At 43.4% G+C, this 21,879-nt stretch overlaps 1 protein-coding gene across 1 annotated transcript in view; it reads left to right on the plus strand.

Moving 5' to 3' along the window:
• The window catches only part of AK4 (adenylate kinase 4), a 64,148-nt gene extending 50,056 nt beyond the window's left edge, over positions 1 to 14,092 (plus strand). The window contains exons 3-5 of the mRNA XM_007528230.3: positions 9,126 to 9,298; positions 11,788 to 11,906; positions 13,884 to 14,092. Coding sequence (XP_007528292.2) covers positions 9,126 to 9,298; positions 11,788 to 11,906; positions 13,884 to 13,998 — 407 coding nt within the window. The 3' untranslated portion in view covers positions 13,999 to 14,092. The remainder of the gene's footprint in view (positions 1 to 9,125; positions 9,299 to 11,787; positions 11,907 to 13,883) is intronic.
• Positions 14,093 to 21,879: the final 7,787 nt, after the last annotated feature.

Raw genomic sequence — 21,879 nt, forward strand, 5'->3', positions numbered from 1 at the left:
ACACCTGCAGCCCTACTATACTCCTCATGAAGCTTCCCCCTGCAGGTGGGGACCAGAGGCTTGAACCCACAACCTTGAACACTGCAATGTGTGTGCTTAACCAGGTGCGCCACTGCCTGACCCCTGTTATTTATTTATTTACCAGTGCACTGCTCAGCTCTGGTTTGTGATTGAATCTAGGATCTGGGAGCCTCAGGCATGAGATTCTGTTTGCATAACCATCGTGCTCTCTCTCCCTAAACTTTTATTTCATTAAGCCACTTTGATGAGTCAGACTGGATGGAAAAACACGATTTCTGAAATTTTTAATCTCCTATTGGGGAATATCTGAATGGTGATTGTAGCAACTCTAAAATTTCAAATCATCGACTTAGTAGTGAGAGCAGAATACACTGTACAGACTTTATATTCTTTAGTTCCCGGACAGGTATAATAAAGTAGTTCCACACGACCCAGGAGAGTTTTGATGAGGAATAAGAGGGCCCTAGCACAGAGGCAATTGTGAAATGCGAAAAAGGAGCCTTGGCTAAGTCAGCCAACATCTGGAGCAGAGCTGCTTACTACTCTTTCTCTATCTGTTAAGAAATATTAGAGGGGATGGAATATGGAGCTCTTTGCTCCATGTACAAGGAAACAGCGCCTTAAAAGATAAGCTGAGGAGGGGGCTGGGCGGTGGCGCAGTGGGTTAAGCGCACGTGAAGCAAAGAGCAAGGAACCAGCATAAGGATCCTGGTTCAAGCCCCTGGCTGCCCACCTGCGGGGAGGGGAGTTTGCTTTACAAGCTGTGAAACAGGTCTGCAGGTGTCTATCTTTCTCTCCCCCTCCTCTCTCCATTTCTGTCTGTCCTGTCCAACAACAACAATAAGAACAATCACAACGATAAATCACAAGGACAACGAAAGAAAAAAAAAACCTTCAGGAGCAATGGATTCATAGCAGTGGATTCACCAAGTCCCAGCAATAACCCTGCAGGCAAAATAAATAAATAAATAAATAAATAAATAAATAAATAAGTAAATAAGGTGATCATTAAGAGGTAAAGGGGGGGGAAAAACTTGTGAAAAACAGGTCTTGATGGTGAGAATTTGACTGGCTACTAAGGTTGCTGTTTGGCCTGTGAGTAGCTATGGCGAAATCTCTCCCAGCATTCTGCTTGAGCTAATCATTCAGCGATTATTTGTGTTGAACAATGGCTTGTACCTGTAACTGGGTTCTTGCTTTCCCAACAACTGGGAAAAGGTGGGTGGCTCTAGATCTTGATGGATGTAGCAAGGAGGGTGCCGACATGGCCTGACCTTTCCACAAGCTGGCAGATGTTGGAAGTTGCCCTTCCAAATTGCTTATTTATGACACTGAAGGCTTGCTTGTTTGCTTGGGAATGTGGTGGCGGATCCTGGCTTCAGCCTCTCCCTTTGGAGTGAATGCACTCCAGACGAGAAAACCAGAAGTGGCCTAGTTCCTATTGCCCCCACTGCCTCAGCTTGTTGCCGTGGTTCCTGCTCCTTCAGCTACCCTCTGTCCCTGTCTCCCCAGCTCTTAGCATGACTGAGAGGAACAGGGGCCAGGGCCCAAGTGGGGGGCACACCACCACTTGGGGATCTCATATCAGCAGCCTGCACCCAGTAAATCTCGGTGAGGGTATATGAGTACCCAAGACTTTAACTTGCAAAGTGGATTTTCTGATTGAATATGACCGATCATCTTTGTGTTTATATTATTTTTTGTTAATTTTTTTATTAGTGACTTACTACTGATTGTTATGAGATAAGGGGTATTACTCCACACCATTCCCACCACCAGAATTCTGTGTCCCCATTCCCTCTAGTGGAAACTGTATTCTCCCAAGGTCACAGATATGGGTTGACTATTATTTATTAACTTTATTTATTTATTTGTCCTTTTTTTTTTCCTGTGGTCTTGCCTTCTCTTCCTGTCTAAGTCACACCTATACCTATTAGTACTTATGAATCTTTCCACTTTTTTTCCTCTTCTCTCTCTCTCTGGGTCCTGATGGAGGTGGAGTTCAGAGCCCTCTAATTATCTTCCCCTACCATTTCTTCCCCTCTGGGAGTGTGGACCAAAGATCTTTATGGGGTGCAGAAAGTGGGAGTTCTGGCTTCTGTAATTGCTTTTCTGCTGGACATGGGTCATGGGACTATGTGAAAGCTTGGTAGAGCTTAGGGAAGCTCTCCCATCCTTGGATGGAGGTCTGGAAAGACACCCCACTTGTTAGCCTCTCTCCTCATAGAGATGAACCAAGAGGGAAAAGTCTCCCAGACTCAGTTTCTCTTTGTTAGTCTCTCAAGCTCACAGAAAGCCTACAAGCCTCTCACACTTAGTTCTCCCTGCTAGCAGCAGGCCAAATGGCTGCCTGCTTTAGGGTTCGCTCAAAGTCCACACATCCACTTCACCTTTTGATCATAAAGGAGAACACACTCTATCATACACCTCCCAACACCAGGCAGTGAAAAACCCCAACTTCTGTTTCCTTGTGTCCTTTGATATCTGTGATTTACATCAAGCTTTGTTTTTCTTCTTCTCTACCTCACCTTACTCGTTTAACCCCTATGCTTCTCTCAAATGCCTTTGGATAATTAACCTGCCTGTATCATGGAGAGTAATTGTTTTGACCTTTATGTATTGCATCAATTCTTGTCATACCAGCCCCCTACCATAGGAGCAAGCTGACCTTTAAGAAACCTGTAATTTTTGACATATTTGAAAAATGTTCTTAGTTTAACTCTCTATATACACCTGTACCCATCTCCAAATAAATGAGTGTTCGTACCAGAGTACTCCCCGAGTCCTCCTTTCTGTATCACGCAGTCACTAGAACTGGTGAGGGAGCCCCCTGGCTGGATCCTCTCCACATGAGTGCCAGCAATGGGTGTTGGCAGGTGGATCCACACCCCCAGCCTGTTTCTATCTTTCCCTAGTGGGCAGGGCTCTGGGGAGGTGAGGTTCCAGGACACATTGGTGAGGTCGTCTGCCCAGGGAAGTCAGGATGGAATCATAGTAGCATCTTCAACTTGGTGGCTGAATGGCAATAAGATATAAAGCAGGACAAAATGTCTAATAAACAGGAACCAAAAAGTAGGAACAGAGAAGATGAGAATAGGGATCTTGGGATGGGAAAAAAAAATCTAGGAAGTCAATTTTAGGCATATTCCTAGTGGCCCACGACTTTAGTAATTTTTGCTTGAGCTTGATAGCTAACATGGAGGTGGACTAAGAATATTGTCTGGGAAGATGGTGTCCGAGTTGTGATTAGGGCAGAGTGCCGCTCCCAAACTTGAAGAAAATGTATAAATTACAGTTGTTGACCACATTGATCTGACCCAGGGCCAATATCTACTCCTATTTAGCACAGGAGCCTGTGTCACCTGAGAGTCCCTGTCAGTCAGAGCTCACCAGCCATGCTCACAGCTAGAAGTATTCTAGGCTGCAGTCATTTTAGGATCTGTCTTCCTCAACAGGCAAGGTAGGGTGATCCAGACTGGGACGTGCTGAGGGATGAGGGTAGGAGAAGGCCAGCGTTGAAGCGTGAGCGAGGTGGAAGAATTACCAGGCACAAATGCCCATGTCCAGTGGAGAAGCAATTACAGAAGCTCCACCTTCAGCACCCCAAGGAGAATTTCGATCCATAATCCCAGAGGGGGAGATATGAAGATGACTAGAGGGCTCTGAACTCCAACTCCATCAAGAACCGGAAAGAGGAGGAGAGAGGGAGGCATATTTGGATGTAGTCATAGGTGTATGTGTGACTTGGAAAGGAAGATGGAATATATATACACACAAATATAGACAGATAGTTGTAGAAATAATAATTCACCCATATCTGTAACCTGAGGAGAACTGCTGTAGCTTCCAATAGAGGGATTGGGGAGACGGAACTACGATGGCTGGAATGGTGTGGAGTTGGACCCCTGCTATCTTGTAATTTTGTAGATCAATATTAAGTCACTAGTGAAAGAGAGAGAGAGAGAGAGAGACCGAGAGAGACCGACCCGGGGTGGGGGGAACAAACACAGAAGCCATCCTACCTTATCTAGTTCAGAGAAGCATGTGTGGATACAATCTTTACTGACTTTTATTAAGTTTCCTGATTTCCTTAACAATTCATGGAATCCACTCACTTGGGAATAGGCTGTCTTTTGGAATCTGGAATACTGTCCCATAGTCAGTTAGAAACCTTGGGTTTGAGAACTGCTTGTAGTAGAATAAAAGCATCTGCCAAGTTGTTGCAGTTCCCTCTAAATGGACAAATTGTTGGTGCTGCCATCTGTTGACGGTATTTGAGTGTGCACCCTGGTCCGCTTGAACGGTAACTTCTGCCACAGGAAGAATCTCATCAAAGTAGAATGTGACTACATCCTGGCCACTTCAGAATACACACAGCCCTAATTCTCAGAGCTTATACGTGTGTGTGTGTGTGTGTGTGTGTGTGTGTGTGTGTGTGATTTTTCTTATTTCTCTTTTTTAATATTTTTAAATTAATATTTATTTATTCCCTTTTGTTGCCCTTGTTGTTTTATTGTTGTAATTATTATTGTGGTTGTTACTGATGTCATCGTTGTTAGATAGGACAGAGAGAAATGGAGAGAGGAGGGGAAGACAGAGACGGGGAGACAAAGATAGACACCTGCAGACCTACTTCACCACCTGTGAAGCGACTCCCCTACAGGTAGGGAGCCGGGGGCTTGAACCAGGATCCTTACACCAGTCCTTGCAATTTGTGCCACGTGTGCTTAACCTGCTGCACTACCACCCGACTCCCTCTCTTTTGTTTTTTATTGTCTTTATTAGATAGACAGAAATCAAGAGGGAAAGGGGAGATAGAGAGGAAGAGAGACACCTGCAGCCCTGCTTCACCACTCATGAATCTTCCCCCTGCAGGTGGGAACTGGAGGCTTGAACCTGGGTCCTTGTGCATTGTAACAAGTGCACTCAACCAGGTATTTCACCACTCACCCCTGTAGAGCTTATATTTTTAAAAGGGGTTAGAGTTAAGTGTGTTTAATGAATACACACAGGGGTCAGGTGGTGGTGAACCTGGTTAAGCACACACATTCCAGTGCATAAAGACCCAGGTTCAAGCCCTTGGTCCGCACCTACAGAGGGAAAAGCTTCACAAGTGGTGAAGCAGGGCTGTCTCTTTCCCTCTCTACCTTCCCCTTCCCCTCTCAATTTCTCTGTCTCTGTCCAGTAATAATACATATATATATATATATATATATATATATATATATATATGTATTTATGCGAAAGGATACACACAAAACAGTTCATGGCAAATTGTCCTTTGGAGGACCACCAATATGAACCATAACTTGCTTAGTCTAGATCACTTAAGAGAAGATGATCTTTTTTTTTCTTTTTTTACATATTTTTATTTATTTATTACTGGATAGAGACAGACAGAAATTGAGGGGAGGAGGAGATAGAGAGGTAGAGAAATATAGAGACAGATACCTGCAGCCCTGCTTCACCGCTTGTGAAGTTTTCCCATGCAGGTGGGGACCAGGGGCGTGAACCTGGGTCCTTGAGCACTGTGATGTGAGCATTTAACCAGGTGCGCCACCACCATCTAGCCCCCCCCTTTTTTTTTTTAAAATTGATGTCAGGGCTTCACCACTCAGGGTTAATTGAGGTGATTTTTGTCATCTTCATCTCAGCTTGACATCAGCTTGGCATTTTTGCTTACTTTGGGATTTCAACAGAGCCCAGCACATTCATAATTGAAACCTGACTTCTTACAGTAGTAAAGAAGTTCTTTGACTATTCCTTAGGGTTGCGAACGCTAGAAGAAGAAGAAGAAGGGTCGCGAAGACCCATTTTTATGTTATCTTGACACTTCCCGTGATGAAAGAGTGGAGAAGGGCTTTTAAAATTTATTTTACTTCAGTTTGTTGTATTTACTAGTGAGAGAGGAGAAGGGGAGAAAGCAAGAACGCCACTCTATAACGCCAGGATTGAACTCAGGGCCTCGTCTTGGGGTCCCTCCTCCATCCGCGTGTCACCGTCTGAGCCACTGTGCTGGTCTCCCTGTGTTTTAAAAATCTCAATATTGCACCTGCTACTCCACTTTTTCTTTTTTCTTTTCTCCCATCTCCTTCTTTGCCTCCTTCTCCTTCTCTTCTTCTTTTTTTCTACATATATTTTTATCCATTTATTATTGGATAGAGAGAAATTGAGAGAAGTGGAGAGAGGGAGAGAGACAGAGAGACCCCTGCAGCCCTGCTTCACCACTCGTGAAGCTTTCCCCCTGCGGGTGGGGACCAGGGGCTTGAACCTGGGTCCTTGTGCTCTGTGATGTGAGCGCTTAACCAGGTGCACCACCACCTGGCCTCCATTCTTCTTCTTCTCCTTCTTCTTTTGTATTCCACTTTCTAGTTCTCATCTACCTGAATCCTTTATCTAACCGGAATTTAAAAGGTGTCTTCAGAGAAAGTAATCTAAGATGTAGTAATGTTTTTAGCAGAGCAGACAAACTAAGAGTGATCTATTTAGGGGAAAGGAAATATTGTATAATCCATCAAAGGGATCATCCAGTTCCCAAAATTTTCTAGAGCTTATGCTTTTAAGAAATAGATGTCAGGGGCTGGGTGGTGGTGCACCTGGTTGAGCGCACATGTTACAATGCAGAAGGACCTGGGTTCAAGCCCCTGGTCCCCACCTGTAGGTAGGGGGAAGGCTTTGTGAGTGGTGAATCAGTGTTGCAGGTCGGTCTCTCTCTCTCTCTCTTCCTCTGCCTTTCTCCCTCTGTCACTCCTTTCCTTCTTGATTTCTGGCTATCTTTATCCAATACATAAATAAAGATAATTAAAGAAAAAGAAATAAATGTCACGGGTTTCAGTATTGCTGTTTTTTTGTTTGTTTGTCTGTCTCCAGGGTTATTGCTGGGGCTCAGTACCTGCACCATGAATCCACTGCTCCTGGAGGCCATTTTTCCCCCTTTTGTTGCCCTTGTTGTAGCCTTGTTGTGGTTATTATTGTTATTGTTGATGTCCTTCGTTGTTGGGTAGGACAGAGAGAGATGGAGAGAGGAGGGAAGGACAGAGGGGGAGAGAAAGACAGACACCTGCAGACCTGCTTCACCACCTGTGACGTGACTCCCCTGCAGGTGGGGAGCCGGGGGCTGGAACCCGGATCCTTAGCGCTTTGTGCCATGTGCGCTTAACCCAATGCACTACCGCCCGACCCCCGGGTTTGTTTTTTACCCTCGCACATCTAGAAAATTAGGAGGAATTTATAAGTTTTATAGTATTCAAATAGTTTTTTAAAACATGTTTGTTTATAGATAGAGACAGAGAGGGAAACAGAGAGAGAGAGAGTGTGTGAGAGAGATGAGGGCACTCACTGAAGCTTCCTTCCTTCAATTCCGCGGGGCCTGTGCTATGGCCGGGGTCAGACACGTGACCAAGCAGCACACTCTCCCAGTCCGCTGTTTGCTGCTCTCAGTAGCCTCACAAATGTGCCAGTTTCGGGGCTGGGCAGTAACGCAGCAGTGGGCTAAGTGCAGGTGGCACAAATCGCAAGGACCAGTGTAAGCAAGCATTCAGGGTTGAGCCCCTGGCTCCCTACCTGCCTCGGAGTCGCTTCACAGGCGGTGAAGCAGGTCTGCAGGTGTCTGTCTTTCTCTCCCCCTCTCTGTCTTCCTCTCCTCTCTCCATTTCTCTCTGTCCTATCCAACAACGACAACAGCAATAACAACAGCAACAACGATAAACAACAAGGGCAACAAAAAGGGGGGGAAATGTCCTCCAGGAGCAGTGGATTCACAGTGCAGGCACCGAGCCCCAGCAATAACCTTGGAGGCTAATTAATTAATTAAATAGAAGTGCCAGTTTGGGGGCCAGGTGGTGGCGCAGCTGGTTGAGCACACATGTTATAAGCCCCTGGTCCCCACCTGTAGGGGGAAAGCTTTGCGAGTGGTAAAGCAGGGCTGCAGGTGTCTCTCTGTCTCTCTACTTCTCTATCACCCTCTTCCCTCTCAATTTCTAGCTGTCTCTATCCAAGAAATAAGTAAATATAATAAAAATGTTCAGAAAAAAATGTTTTAAAAAGTGCCAGTTTTGTTTGAGATTGGAATTTTTTTTTTATTGGGGGAGGGGTTAATAGTTTACACTCGTCTGTAATATACAGTAGTTGGTACATGTGTAACATTTCCCAGTTTTCCACAGAACAATTCAACCCCCTCTAGGTCCTCCTCTGCCATCATGTTCCAGGACCTGAACCCTCCCTTTGGTGAAATATGATTTAAAAAAATTTTTTATTAATGATTTAATAATGGTTAACAAGTGTATAATTCCATACAATCCCACCACCAAAGTTCTGTGTCCCGTCCCCTCCATTGGAAGCTTCCCTATTCTTTTTTTTTTTTTTTTTAATTTTTTTTTTAACCAGAGCACTGCTCAGCTCTGGCTTATGGTGGTGAGGGGGATTGAATCTGGACTTTGGAGCCTTAGGCATGAGAGTCTGTTTTGCATAACCATTATGCTATCTACCCCCATCCAGCTTCCCTATTCTTTATCCTTCTGGGAGTATGGAACAACAGTCTTTATGAGGTGCAGAAGGTGGAAGGTCTGGCTTCTGTAATTGCTTCTCTGTTGGACATGGACATTGGCAGGTGGATTCATACCCCCAGCCAGTTTCTGTCTTTCCCTAGTAGGGTAGGGCTCTGGTGTTCTCTCTCTCTCTCTGGGTCTTTCCTTTCCTTTATTTCTCTCTCTCTCTTTCTGCTTTATGAATCCCCAATCTTCAAGCCATTCAAAAGCTGAAGTTAGGTTACAAAGTAGCATTTTAAAAAATTATTAAATTTAAAAATTCTTGATTACAAACTTCTTATATATATATTTTTAAATATTTTATTTATTTATTAATGAGAAACATAGGAGAGAGAAAGAACCAGACATTACTCTGGTACATGTGCTGCCGAGGATTGAACTCATGCTTGAGAGTCCTATGCTTTCTCCAATGTGCCACCTCCTGGACCACAATTACAAACTTCTTTCAAAGTGCTATTTATGAAGACTTGATTATACTGCCCCTGAACATATCTCCGTGACTAATTAGAATTGGGAAATATCTTCTTGCATCTGACGTCTTTCGTTTCTGACACTCAGGTTTCCCTAGGACATTAGTTCAGGCTGAAGCTCTCCACACAATCTGTGACCCGGATCTAGTGATCAGCTTGAACATTCCTTTTGAAACGCTCAAGGACCGTCTGAGCCAGCGCTGGATCCACCCTCCTAGTGGAAGGGTTTATAATCTGGACTTCAACCCACCTCATGTGCACGTAAGAAAGAAAACAAGAGTTGGCTTGTTTTTGACAAGAAAAAGACAAGCCATTCCAGTTGAAAAGTGGGTAAAAGATGTGAATGGTTATTTCAAAAAGCAAATCCCTTGGGCAGAGGTAGATAGCACAATGGTTATGCAAAGAGACACTCATGTCTGTTGCTTCAAAGTCCCTGGTTCAATCCCCCACACCACCATAAACCAGATGGTAAAGTAATAATAATAACAACAGTAATAAATAAAATCCCTCCAGCTAACAGATTTTTTAAAAACTTTCACTAGTCAGGAAATGCATATCAAAGCCTATAACCATCTATTGCTGGAGGACACCTAGGGAAAAGGGTATTATTCTTTTTTTAATATCTTTAAAGATCATTATTCTATTGGGGCCAGGTGGTGGCACACCTGGTTGAGCGCACACGTTACAGTGTGAGAGGACCCAGGTTCAAGCCCCTGGCCCTCACCTGCAGGGGGAAAGCTTCACAAGTGGTGAAGCAGTGCTGCAGGTCTCTCTCCCTCTCTATCACCCCCTTCCCTCTCAATTTCTGACTATCTCTATCCAGCAAATAAAGATTAATTTTTTTAAAAATTATTATTCTTTTGCCACCAGTTTTTCACTTTTCCAGGCAAACATTTTCTTACAGAAAGACAGATAGAGTGGAGAGGAAAAAAAGAAAAAAAAAAAAAAAAAAAACACTGAAATTTCTTTAATGTGGTCAGGCTGGGCTTGAACCTGGACTCTTGAAGTGGCAAAGCAGGCTGACTGTTGAAGTGAGTCTTTGCCCATTCTGTAAATGCATTGGTCCTGCCTGTTGGGCATATATATTATGAAAATGAAAATGAAAGCATATGCAGGTAAGGTCATGTTCTCAGTGATGTCTGTTTCAGTGTTGTTAACAATGGGAACAATAAAACCAACCCTGAACTCAAGGTGAGGTGACCAGAGAACAGCCACCTGTGATGGGTTGTTAGGGTGATGTGTTGGGATATGCCTTCGCCTCCAGAAATCTTTTCTCTAGGTATTGCAGAATGAGAAAGATAAAGGAGCAAATATTATATCACAGTGACCTTCTTTTTGTGTGTGTATCTGTTTGTTCTGCTTTGCAAAAGCAAGGTTAAAGGTACAAATAATGGACCAACTAGCTGGATCTGGGATTGAATAAGAAACTGAGGTCCTAGTGGCATCATCAGTGTGGTGGGATTGATAAATGCATGTGGACTAGGGACAATCCCCAGCACAATCAGAGTGGAGCAGTGCTCACTTTTTTTTTTTTTTTTTAAGCTATATTCTCGATTCATGGGTGTATGATTCATGCTTACTTTACCCCACCTTTAGGTAAGTCTTCATTTGATTTAGTAAAATAACATAATTGAGATTAATTTCAGAAAAGCTACATGATGGAACTTGAAAAGTGCTAGGGCCCGGACAGATTCCCTTACATTTGTACTCCTCGTAGTAGACCAGTTGGCAGTTCAAGATGTTTTAGTTTCCATAGTAAGCACACATGTGTTTACTATGTCTGTATGTATATAGTATGTGTTGGACTTCACTTTAGGAATATCTAGAGAACCAGCATGATGACATTGTCTGCAGGTTGTTAGGGAGAGACTGCGTGGCATTTTATCCTAGAATTGAACGTATTGCTCATTAATGTCACTGACATTTTTGGAAGACTTTGCAGACTTAAGATTTAATGTCGGCTCTCGAGAAATAAGTTTATATATGCCACTGAGTGTTCTTTCTTCTTTTAATGAAATATTTTATTTATTATTGCGTAGAGACAGAGAGAAATTGAGAGGGGAGGGGGAGGTAGAGTGGGAGAGAGACAGAGACATGCTTGTAGCATTGTAAAGCTTTCCCCCTGCAGGTGGGGACCAGGGGCTTGAACCTAGGACCTTGCGTACTGTAGCATGTGCAGTTAACCAGGGGTGCCACCCCCTGGCCCCCAGTGCTATTTCTTTTCTTTCTTTCTTTCTTTTTTCCTCTCTTTCTTTCTTTCCCTCCAAGGTTATTGCTGGGGCTCGGTGCCTGCACCACAAATCCACTGCTCCTGGAGGCCTTTTTTCTCCTTTTGTTGCTCTTGTCTATCCTTGTTGTGGTTATTGTTGTTGTTGTTATTGTTGTTGGACAGGACAGAGAGAAATAGAGAGAGGAGGGGAAGACAGAGAGGGGGAGAGATAGACACCTGCAGACCTGCTTCACCAATTGTGAAGCGACCCCCCCTGCAGGTGGGAAGCCGGGGGCTCGAACCGGGATCCCTACGCTGGTCCTCACGTTTTGCGCCATGTGTGCTTAACCCGCTGCACTACTGCCCGGCCCCGATATTTCTTTTTTTTTTAAACTACACTCACTACTACCACTGCAAACCAAACCTAACTCATCATGTGATAGGAACCAAGGGTGAAAAAATAGTTTGGTAATGGAAAGTTTTAAAACTATGGAAAGGCGGACTCTTGGACCGTATTAACTGATTTCTCTGGTTTCTGTAGGGGCTCGACGATGTCACTGGTGAGCCATTAATCCAGCAGGAGGAGGATAAACCTGAAGCACTTGCTGCCCGGCTCAGACAGTACAAAGATGTGGCCAAGCCGGTCATTGACTTATACAAGTGAGTCACAGTACACAAGCATCTAAAAACGTGTGAGACTTTGCAGGAAGGATGGTGGGATGAGAAGGGGGTAGATTTGCTTGTTTGCTTGCTTGTTTGTCTGTTTTTAAACCAGAGCCCCGCTCAGCTCTGACTTCTGGTGGTGCAGGACTTTGGACCTTCAGTTACAAGTCTTTCTGCATAACCCTTATATCTCCTTCAAGTGTTTTTCCTTAACGTTTCCTTAAAGTTAGATAAGCCCTAAAGACTCAGGAAGTCTGCAGAAGTCCGGTGTAATGCTGGGCCTGGAAGGAAAAATCCAGCATTTTCGTACTAAAACTTTTTTAAAAAAATTTTATTACCTTTATTTATTTATTGGATAGACAGTCAGAAAGTTAGAGGGAAGGGGGAGACAGAGAGACACCTGCAGCACTGCTTCACCACTTGCAAAGCTTTCCCCCAGCAGGTGGGGACCGCGTCCTTGCATATTAGAACACGTGCGCTCAACCAGCTGCGCCTCCCAGCTGAAAAATTCTTGTGAAGGATCAAGAACTGACTGTTTCTGTTTAATTGGGTTTTGTTTTTGTTTGCCACTAGGGTTATCACTGGGGCTTGTTGTAAGCTATAAATCCACTGTTGCCAGCATTCTTTCCCCCTCCCCTTTCCTTTCTCTTCTTTTTTCCTACTTTTTCTTGTGTTTTTTTTTTTAAATATCTATTTATTCCCTTTTACTGTCCTTGTTGTTTTATTGTTACAGTGATGTTGTTATTGATGTTGTCGTTGTTGGATAGGACAGAGAGAAATGGAGAGAGGAAGGGAAGGCAGAGAGGGGGAGAGAAAGACAGACACCTGCAGACCTGCTTCACCGCCTATGACATGACTCGCCTACAGGTGGGGAACCAGGGGTTCGAACCAGGATCCTAACGCCAGTCCTTGTGCTTTGTGCCATGTGCGCTTAACCCACTATGCTACCGCCTGACTCCCTTTTTTCTGCTTTTTATTAGATAGGACAGAGAAATTGGGAGGATAGGGAAATCGACAGAGGGAGAGAAAGACCCTGCAGACCTACTTCACCACTTGCAAAGAGGACTCTCTAGAGGTGGGAAGGGGGCTCCAACCAGGTCCTTGTGCTCGTAATATGTATGCTTAGCCAGGTGCACCACTGTTCAGCTCCCTATCTCTGTTTAATTGTGAAGTTACGTCTATATTCATTTCCATATTTTTTTTAAAAAAGATTTTATTTATTTATGAATGAGAAAGATAGGAGAGAGAGAGAACCAGACATCACTCCAGTACATGTGCTGCCGGGGATTGAACTCAGGACCTCATGCTTGAGAGTCTAGTGCCTTAGCCATTGTGCCACCTCCTGGACCACTTCATATTTCTTTTTTAAGTGACTTGATATGATGATTTCTTTTCTTTTCTTTTTTCCTTTCTTTCTTTCTTTTTTTTTTTTTTAACATGATGTTTTTATCTTAACACTCCCATGTGCATATATATTTGATGTGGAACCTTAGGCATGAAAGTCTTTTTTTTTTTTTTTTTTTGCATAACCATTATGCTATCTGCCCAGCCCCTCTGTCCTCAGTAGGTGACCAGAGGGAACTTTGGGCAGAAACTATAAATCATAGATTGCAAAACCAAATGGCTTACAGGGACATACTGGTACCAAAAATGGCTCCCACACCTGGTTGGCAGGAACTGAGGTGGCCAGCTGGGCAGCGGAGTGACAGTTTAACTGGGCTGCTCCCATCCTGTTCCAGCCAGTTGCCACCACAGGAACACAGAGGCCACTTATTCAACAGAAAGCAGAGCTCTGTCTCTCTGGGAGGGCAAAGGATCTTGAACTTTCTATTAGCAGGGAGCAAACTAACTAGAACAAACGGCATGCCAAGTCAAAGCTGTGGGCAGCGGCTTGCAGAACTTTGCTCACAGACACTGGCCATGTTAATCGGGAACCTAAAATGTCCTTGTGTTGTGTCGGCCTTTGTTTTTCAGGAGCCGAGGAGTGCTCCACCAGTTTTCTGGAACGGAGACCAACAAAATCTGGCCCTACGTTTACACACTGTTTTCAAACAAGATCACACCTGTTCGGTCCAGACAAGCCTACTGAGCCTGCCCGCCAAGGGGAAGAACCAGGAATGTCAACTCATTCACCCGTTTGTGTAGTTGTTGGCGCCACGTCCCGATTAAAGCTAGCTAAGATAGCTTGCAGCGTCTTCTCTAGTGTAAACGGTGAATCTGATGAGAAAACCAAGGAGAAGGAACAGAGAGGGCTTCCTCTCTGACTTTTGAAACAGGGGTTGCTTATACATGTTTAAGATGTCTCCACTCATTCTGAAGCCCATCGCAGGAAAGTCTTGATTTCAAACAAGTGTGTGACACTCACTCTATCCGCAGTTTCGATAGCCATTTTACTGCCGTGGTAGCCTTTTCCCAAGGGGTGGTAGTGAACTCTGGTTCTCTCAACTCCCCCACCCCTCCCAAAGGGAGTTGAACCAGAGCACCAGTCAGAGCACCCGAGAATGGCAGGTTCTCTGCTGTGCCCCCTCCTGGTGACAATGACATTTGAAGTCACTTGCTCTCTCTGTCTCTCGCCAACACTGCTCTTGAGTGACTACCTACAGTTCATTCTTTTCTGTTAGAAGCAACATCTCATAGATTTCTCCTATTCAGGTATTCTGGAATGACAGGATTTGTTTTTAATTAGACTGTATCTTTTGACTTTTTTCTCCCTCCCCACTGTGTTAATCAGCCACAGTTACTGTTAAAAGGAGCCAAGAGCCCAACTGTGAGCTCTGTGGAGGGTCTCACTTTAAGTGCTGGTCTGACCCTCCTGCATTGACAGTACTTCTTTCTTCTGTTGTTTCTTTTACTGTGGGAAATGAAATCCTCAGTCTTTTGGTAATCCTCAAAAAAAAAAAAAAAAAAGAATCACATACATACATCTTAGAAAATCATTTGCATAGAAGTAATCACACCATATGGAATGACTGGACTGAAAAGAATAATTTAGTCTTGTATTCAAGACCCAAAAAAAAAAAGCTTCTTTTTTTTTGTTCAAGTGCTGCTAAGTATTGATGCTGAGTGTTTCTCTCCTGTGTGTGGACCAAGTGGTTTATGCAGGAATGGGACCTGTGGGATTGAGGAAAATTTTGCACTGGCTGTGTCTCATTCTAGTATGACAAATTTTCTGTTACAGGAACACAAAAATCTTAGGTTTTTTTTTTTCCCCCTATTCCAAAGATGTTTTCTATAGCATGGTCATTGAATCTAGAAATGCAGACACTTTTGTCATTAATTGCAGCATGATGTCAAAAAACCATTTATTAAGATTTTTGCCTAGTTTCCAGAGTTGGTGGGCTTACCTTTTCCAATTTTTTTTTTATCTCCTCTAGGGAGGAAAGTGAAATTCATTCCTATTGCCTTAAAAATAATTTTTCCGGGAGTTGGGTGGTAGCACAGTGGGTTAAGCTCAAGGACTGGAGGAAGGATCCCACTTCGAGCCCCGTCAGCTCCCTACCTGCAGGGGAGTCGCTTCACAGGTGGTGAAGCAGGTCTGCAGGTGTCTCTCTTTCTCTCCCTCTCTCTGTCTTCCCCTCCTCTCTCAGTTTCTCTCTGTCTTATCCAACAATGGCAACAATAATAACATCAGCTATAACAAGAAAACAATAAGGGCAACAGAAGGGAATAAATAAATAAATATTTAAAAAATAATAATAACAATTTTCCTCTCCCTTCATTGTGACCCTCCCCAGGAGGGCCTTTTATTGTAACTGGAAGTGACTGCTGTCTAATTCTTTATACTGGCAAGAACAGGAAACTGATTTCAATGAGTGGTGGTGAAATACACTATTTTCCTTCTAAAGATATCCCAGTGAGAATCACTGGCCAATTCAAAGACATGAGTATGATGTGTTTGGTAACAAGTGTGTCTTTCTTACAAACACTGTCCCAGATTTTACCAGTTGCTTACTGTTTGTCCCTCCATGTGACTGTTCCTTTAATCAATTCTTGGTCATCTTCTGAATCACAGTAAAATGAGGTTGCTTACATTTTTGGTGTATGCAATTTATCTATCTAGCTGGAATCTTTAAAGTGTCAGTATATGATACAAACTTCGGAGTATTTAAAAGAACAGTGAGTATTTGGGTGGGGGGCATGGAGGTAGATAGCATAATGGTTATGCAAAGAGACTCTCATGCCTGAGGCTCTGAAGTCCCAGGTTCAATCCCCTTCACCACCACCATCAGCCAGAGCTGATCAGTGCTCTGGTTTAAATAAAAAAAAAATAAATAAATAAGAAAGAAAGAAAGACATGTTATCTGAGTAAAAAGTCACATGTAGCGACAACTCAGGTTTCCTGGGAAACCAGGAACTGGTGGAGTGCTTATGTGGAAAACTGCACAATTCAGAATACAGATGATCATGGAGCCTATTGTTATAAACTAGCAAAAATAGCAAAAATTTATTAAATGCCTCATTCAAAAAAAGTGTTTTTTTTTTTTTTTTTTTTTTTTTTGGAAATAGAGAATTCTTCAGATCTCTGTGTTCACTTCTCTCTGCGTTAGCAGTTTCAGTATTATCATTTCCAGGGAAAAGTCTGGGAAGTAACTTGGCCCTTGGATCCATGTTCCATTCTCCTTTCCTCCCCTCCTTTTCCCCTTCAGACAGTGAGAGTCAGAATTTCTCAACTGTGTTTGCTGTTTTCTGTTTCCCATCAGTTGAAGGGCCTCTGTGAGGTAAGATTAAGCACCTTTTCTGTGGTCCATGAAAAATGATGCATGTTTCATGTGTAGTGGCCTTAAAAAAAAATTAAATAGATAAAAAAAAAAAAAAGATTTCTGGGACTGGGTGGTGGTGGGCCTGGATGAATGCCCATGTTACCATGTGCAAGGACCTGAGTTCAAGCTCCTAGTCCCCACCTACAGGGTTGGGAAGCTTCACAAGCAGTGAGGCAGTGCTGCGGGTGTCTCTCTCCCTCTCTCTCTCTCTCCTACCACTCTCAAGTTCTCTCTGTCCTATCAAATTAAGTACACGAATAAATAAATATTGAAAAAATAGATTTCTCATTTTCCTCAACAAACTCTGGCGTTTCATCCAGTGTTTTTTTTCTAAAACCAATTAAAGATTTCTTGATTATTTTGATGAAAATCAAGTTCAGGCGTCTTTTCTTGCTTCTTATTATGTCCCCACACTTAGTCCTCTCAGGCAGAAAAATCAAAGTATTTTTTATCAAAGTATTTGGATATCTTTAAGCCCTTATTTATCCTTAAACTATGCAGTTATTACCATTCATTCCACCACCTTCTCTTCCTCATCTTTTTCTTCCTCTTCCTCCTACTTCTTCACCTTCTCCTCCTCCTCTGTTTTTTTCTTTTTTCCTTTTATCCAGAACACTGCATAAACTCTGATTTATGGTGGTGCTGGGGATTGAACTGGGGACCTTAGAATTTCAGGCTTGAACCTCCTCTGCATAACTATTGTGCTATATCCCCAGCCTGCTTCTACCCCTTCTGAATTCCTTTTACTTACTTACCATCATTCTAAAATGGGCCCCACTTGAAAACACTCCTGAATGGTATGTGCAGTTTTAGAATCTTCACAAACAAACATCTCCTTTAGTTTTGCAACCAATCCTTTAAGACGAGCATGATCCCATGTTTACAAGCAAGTGGGCAGGGCCAGAGATAGGAAGCATTTTCCCCCCTGGTTCTTGCTGCTCCCAAGCAATAGGTAGCCACAATTCACACCCCAGCTTCTCTTGTTGTCAGCTAAGTTTGTCTGGATGATAGTTATCTGTATCCTGTTCCCAGCAATCCAGGAAGCAAGCCTGCTCAGCTTTGCTCACATTTCTGAGTGGCCTGTTATGAAAGATAGCCCAGTTTGCTCTGGTTAGGGCAATAGTCAGCTCTACATGAGGCTTCCTCTCTTGCCCCCTTTGTTTAAGCAAAGGAAGCTATTAGTAGTCTGAGCCCTTGACCTTCCTCTCTAACTATCCTTTGTAAGTTAAGTCGCAAATCTGTCAAAGTCATTTGGAATTTGGATCCAGGCACATGTGTAGAGATGAGTTTGCGTCCATGGTATTCTTCCTTAAAGGAACTTCCCCTCAGCCATCTTGTTCACAGAGGCCTGGGCCCTCAGGTGTAGCCAGATGCTACTTTTGTTTCTTTCATGAGATCAGAACAAAACACACTCACACTCCCAGGCAAGGTCTTGATAATAACTTACTTCTTCCTCAAGTGTCAGCAGGAGGCCAGCATTGACAGAGCCTGTAAACAGGGTAACCCAGGACTTCGGTACCATCTCCCTAAGTTACATGACGTAAGAATTTGCATCTGCTGCTGTCTGACGTGATGACCCAGCTCACACCTGCCCCGTTACCTGGCAGTTCTGGTAGCAGCTGTCAGAGACTGACAGTCAGTCTGACCCTCTGTCCCAGGGCTCCCTCATCCCCTCCTGTGCCTTCACACTCTTTAGCAACCAAGTTCACTATCACATTGGATGTTTTCTCTCCCTCTCTCTTTCTCTCTCATTGGGAAAGCAGAAGTAAGAGTCTGCTGTGGCTGAGGAAAATTCTTGGAGAAAAGGTGCTGGTCTGACTTTTCCTGTCATTTGGTAAGACAGGATGCTTCTAGAAAGATGCCCGCCTATTTCCTTTCTTTCCCCTTCTGCTCTTCCTTCTCCCCTCTCTCCCTCCCTCCCTCCTTCCTTCCTTCTTTCCTTCCCCCCTCCACCCCTCCCTGCTGTCCTTCCTTCCTTTCTCTTTTTAGTTTTCTTTCTTTCATTGCCACCAGGTTATCTCTGGGGCTCGGTGCCGGCACTACAAATCTGCTGCTCCTAGTAGCCTTTTTTTTTTTTTTTTCTTCTTTCTATTTTATTTTACTTGACAGGACAGAGAGAAATTGAACAGGGGTGGGAGACTGAGAAGGAGAAAGAGCGACACCTGCAGACCTGCTTTACTGCTTGTGAAGTGTCCTTTTTGCAGGTGGGGAGTGGGGACTTAAACCTGGATGTTGGCACTTGGTGATAGGTTTGCTTAATCTGATGTGCCACCACCTGGCACCCTCTTTTCTGTTTTATGATATTCTATTTAGTTCCTTGCCTTTTTTCTTTAATTCATAGTCATCAATTTCCTTTCTTCTTTCCTTTTTTTTTTTAATATTTATTTTATTTATTTATTCCCTTTTGTTGCCCTTGTTGTTTTTTTTTATTGTTGTAGTTATTGTTGTTGTCGTTGTTGGATAGGACAGAGAGAAATGGAGAGAGGGAGGGGAAGACAGAGAGGAGGAGAGAAAGATAGACACCTGCAGACCTGCTTCACCGCCTGTGAAGTGACTCCCCTGCAGGTGGGGAGCCGGGGTTCGAACCGGGATCCTTATGCCGGTCTTTGTGCTTTGCGCCACCTGCGCTTAGCCCGCTGTACTACAGCCCGACTCCCGGCACCCTCTTTTCTTTCTTAGCAGAACACAGCTCAGTTCTGGCTTATGGTGGTGCTGGAAATTGAACCTGGGATTTCAGAGTGTCAGGCTTGAAAAGCTGTTTGCTTAACCATTATGCTATCTCCCCGCCCATAACCCTTAGATTTTAAATAGGGATTTTGTAAAATTTGATTCACTGGAACCTAAGGTCACTCTTTGACTTTTGGAGTGGGAGGGCCAGGTGAGAGGGGATACTGCTTAACTCATAGAGACCTCAAACGTCCAGGTGTGGTAGGGCGTGAACGTTCTAGGTGGTCACTGTTTCCCCGGCACGTTACGCCAAGTGCATGTCTGCACTGTATTATTCAGCCCTCAACAATTAACCGATTTAGTAGATCTTCTCTTCTTGTATTGAATGACTGAAATAGTCCTGTTTTCTGAAACCTGTGTTTCACGTACCTAGTCAGCAACCTGCAGAGCCCTGGCTCTGCTGTTCCTTAGTGTGCACTCCCCATTCTCATCAAAACAGTGTATTAACTCGCACCCTTCCCCATTGCTTCCGGTGCTCTGATGCTCAGACAGGAAATGGGCTCTGGCAGCCTACTGCTGATGGTAGCTGTGCACTGTATCCACAGAGGCTTTCTGCTGGCTGTGGCATCTCAGGAAGCCTTTCTAGCCACCTGACAGATTCCATTATCTCCCATTTAATAGAAATAGCTCTGTTAATTTGGCCGGGAAGGTCATTCATAAAACAAATCTTTATTTATCATATGAACTGCTTCTTCACAATCCCTTTCCTATATGAGTTACTCCTTTGTCCACATTGTTTTTTGCTGTTGTCATTTGTTCTGTTTTGTTTTAAAAAACCCAGGCACAGAAACCTCTGTGGGAATGCGGCCTGTTTTGTTTATATGCTATCGTTCCTTGTGTTGTAACTGACCCCATTTGGGTTTCCAGTGAGAAGTGTGTAAAATTCAGGGGCAACAGTGGTGGCTCACCTGGTTAAGCTCACGCAGAACAGTGATCACGGGGCTGGGTTCTGGCCACTGGTCCCCACCCGCAGCGGGGAAGCTTCCTGAGTTTGAAGCAGGGCTGTAGGTGTCTCTTTTCTCTTTCTATCTCTATCTCCCCCTCCCTTCTTAATGTCTGTCCCTATCCAATAATAAATAAATTTATTTTTAAAAAGTGTGCAGAATCCATACATGGGGAAACATGAAGCCCTGTTTCCATTTTGAAAGGAAAGAAAAAACAAATCTGCTTCCCGCATCTATTGAGATGTAATTACAGTTGTCCATAATTGCCATACCGGAGCATCTTTTTAAACAAGTTGTACAGTTCTTGCCAAAATGATCTGTACACTTCAGGGGGCACATCAGTTTGGTCAGTGTCTGTGAGAGAGGGAGGGAAAGATAGAGATTTTCAAAAGACAGAAAGCTCTTGATATGACATAGATGTACTTTCCTTCCTTGGTGATGATTAGATTATTCTAGGAAACTCATGGCATCAAAATAAAAGGATTCCTACTTTACACTTCTTCAGAGGAACAGACCACCTCAAAGATGCTGTCTGAGGTCTGGTGTACGTGTGTGTGTGTGCGTGTGTGTGTGTCTAATTACCTTTAATTCCTCTTTTATTTTAAAGTTCTGGCTATAAAAATCAAGAAATACACTGAATAAAAACAAACTTTTTGTACTTAGGAAAGAGTAAAGTGAAGAAAATGGCTACATGATTTATATAAGCTCCAGGGTATCAGGGCTCTGAGGACTTTTCTAGTTTTCTGAGAATTTGTACTACTGACTTTTATATATTGTTCCTGAGACGAACAGATCTCTGGGGAAATAGTTGGGTTACAATTGCATTTCACTGTGATCCCTCTCAAGCTTAGACCAGTTTTCTAACGTTAATGGTGACTTGTCTCTCTGATTTACTGTCCTGTGAAGTGTCAGCTCCAGTTTCTCAGAACCGGTGTTTACGATGACTAAGTGCTTTTCTTCCTTGTCAAAGTTGGTAGCCCTCTTGATTTTGCTGTATAAGCTTAACTCAAAATATCTAACCCCCAGAGTATGTGTATGTGTTCTCTAAGCTGTGCCATTGTTTTATCTTGCTTGAAAATTGATTCGTACCTTTAAATCTGATGGAAATAAAGGTTGTTTTGTTTTTTTTTCCTGCTTACAGTTGGTGAACTCATTGTAACATTCATATTATGTTCTGCACTTGACACATGCCTTGCTGCAGTCACTACTACGACCACTTCACAGACTGGGAATGTTGGCACAGTGTTGCCTGGACAATGCTGGGTGTGACACACAGGATCCTGAAATTAAGAGTTGCTCTCACCAGCCCCTGCCCCACTCTCAACTCTCATGTTGCCCCATTGTGTATAACTTCAAGCTTCTTATTTGTTCAGAATTTTATTCTTCACTTTTTTTTTTCTCCAAATCGTTTTATTGGATGGGTTAGTGGTTTAGCATACAGTTTCTGACTCATGAGTACAGATGCCTGTGTCCCTGTGTCCCTGTGAAAGGTGACTGCACAACACTCGGATGCCCAGATGAGGCCCTTTTCACCATCAT

The sequence above is a fragment of the Erinaceus europaeus genome, chromosome 13 (genome assembly GCF_950295315.1).
Source record: "Erinaceus europaeus chromosome 13, mEriEur2.1, whole genome shotgun sequence".
Lineage (NCBI taxonomy): Eukaryota > Metazoa > Chordata > Mammalia > Eulipotyphla > Erinaceidae > Erinaceus > Erinaceus europaeus.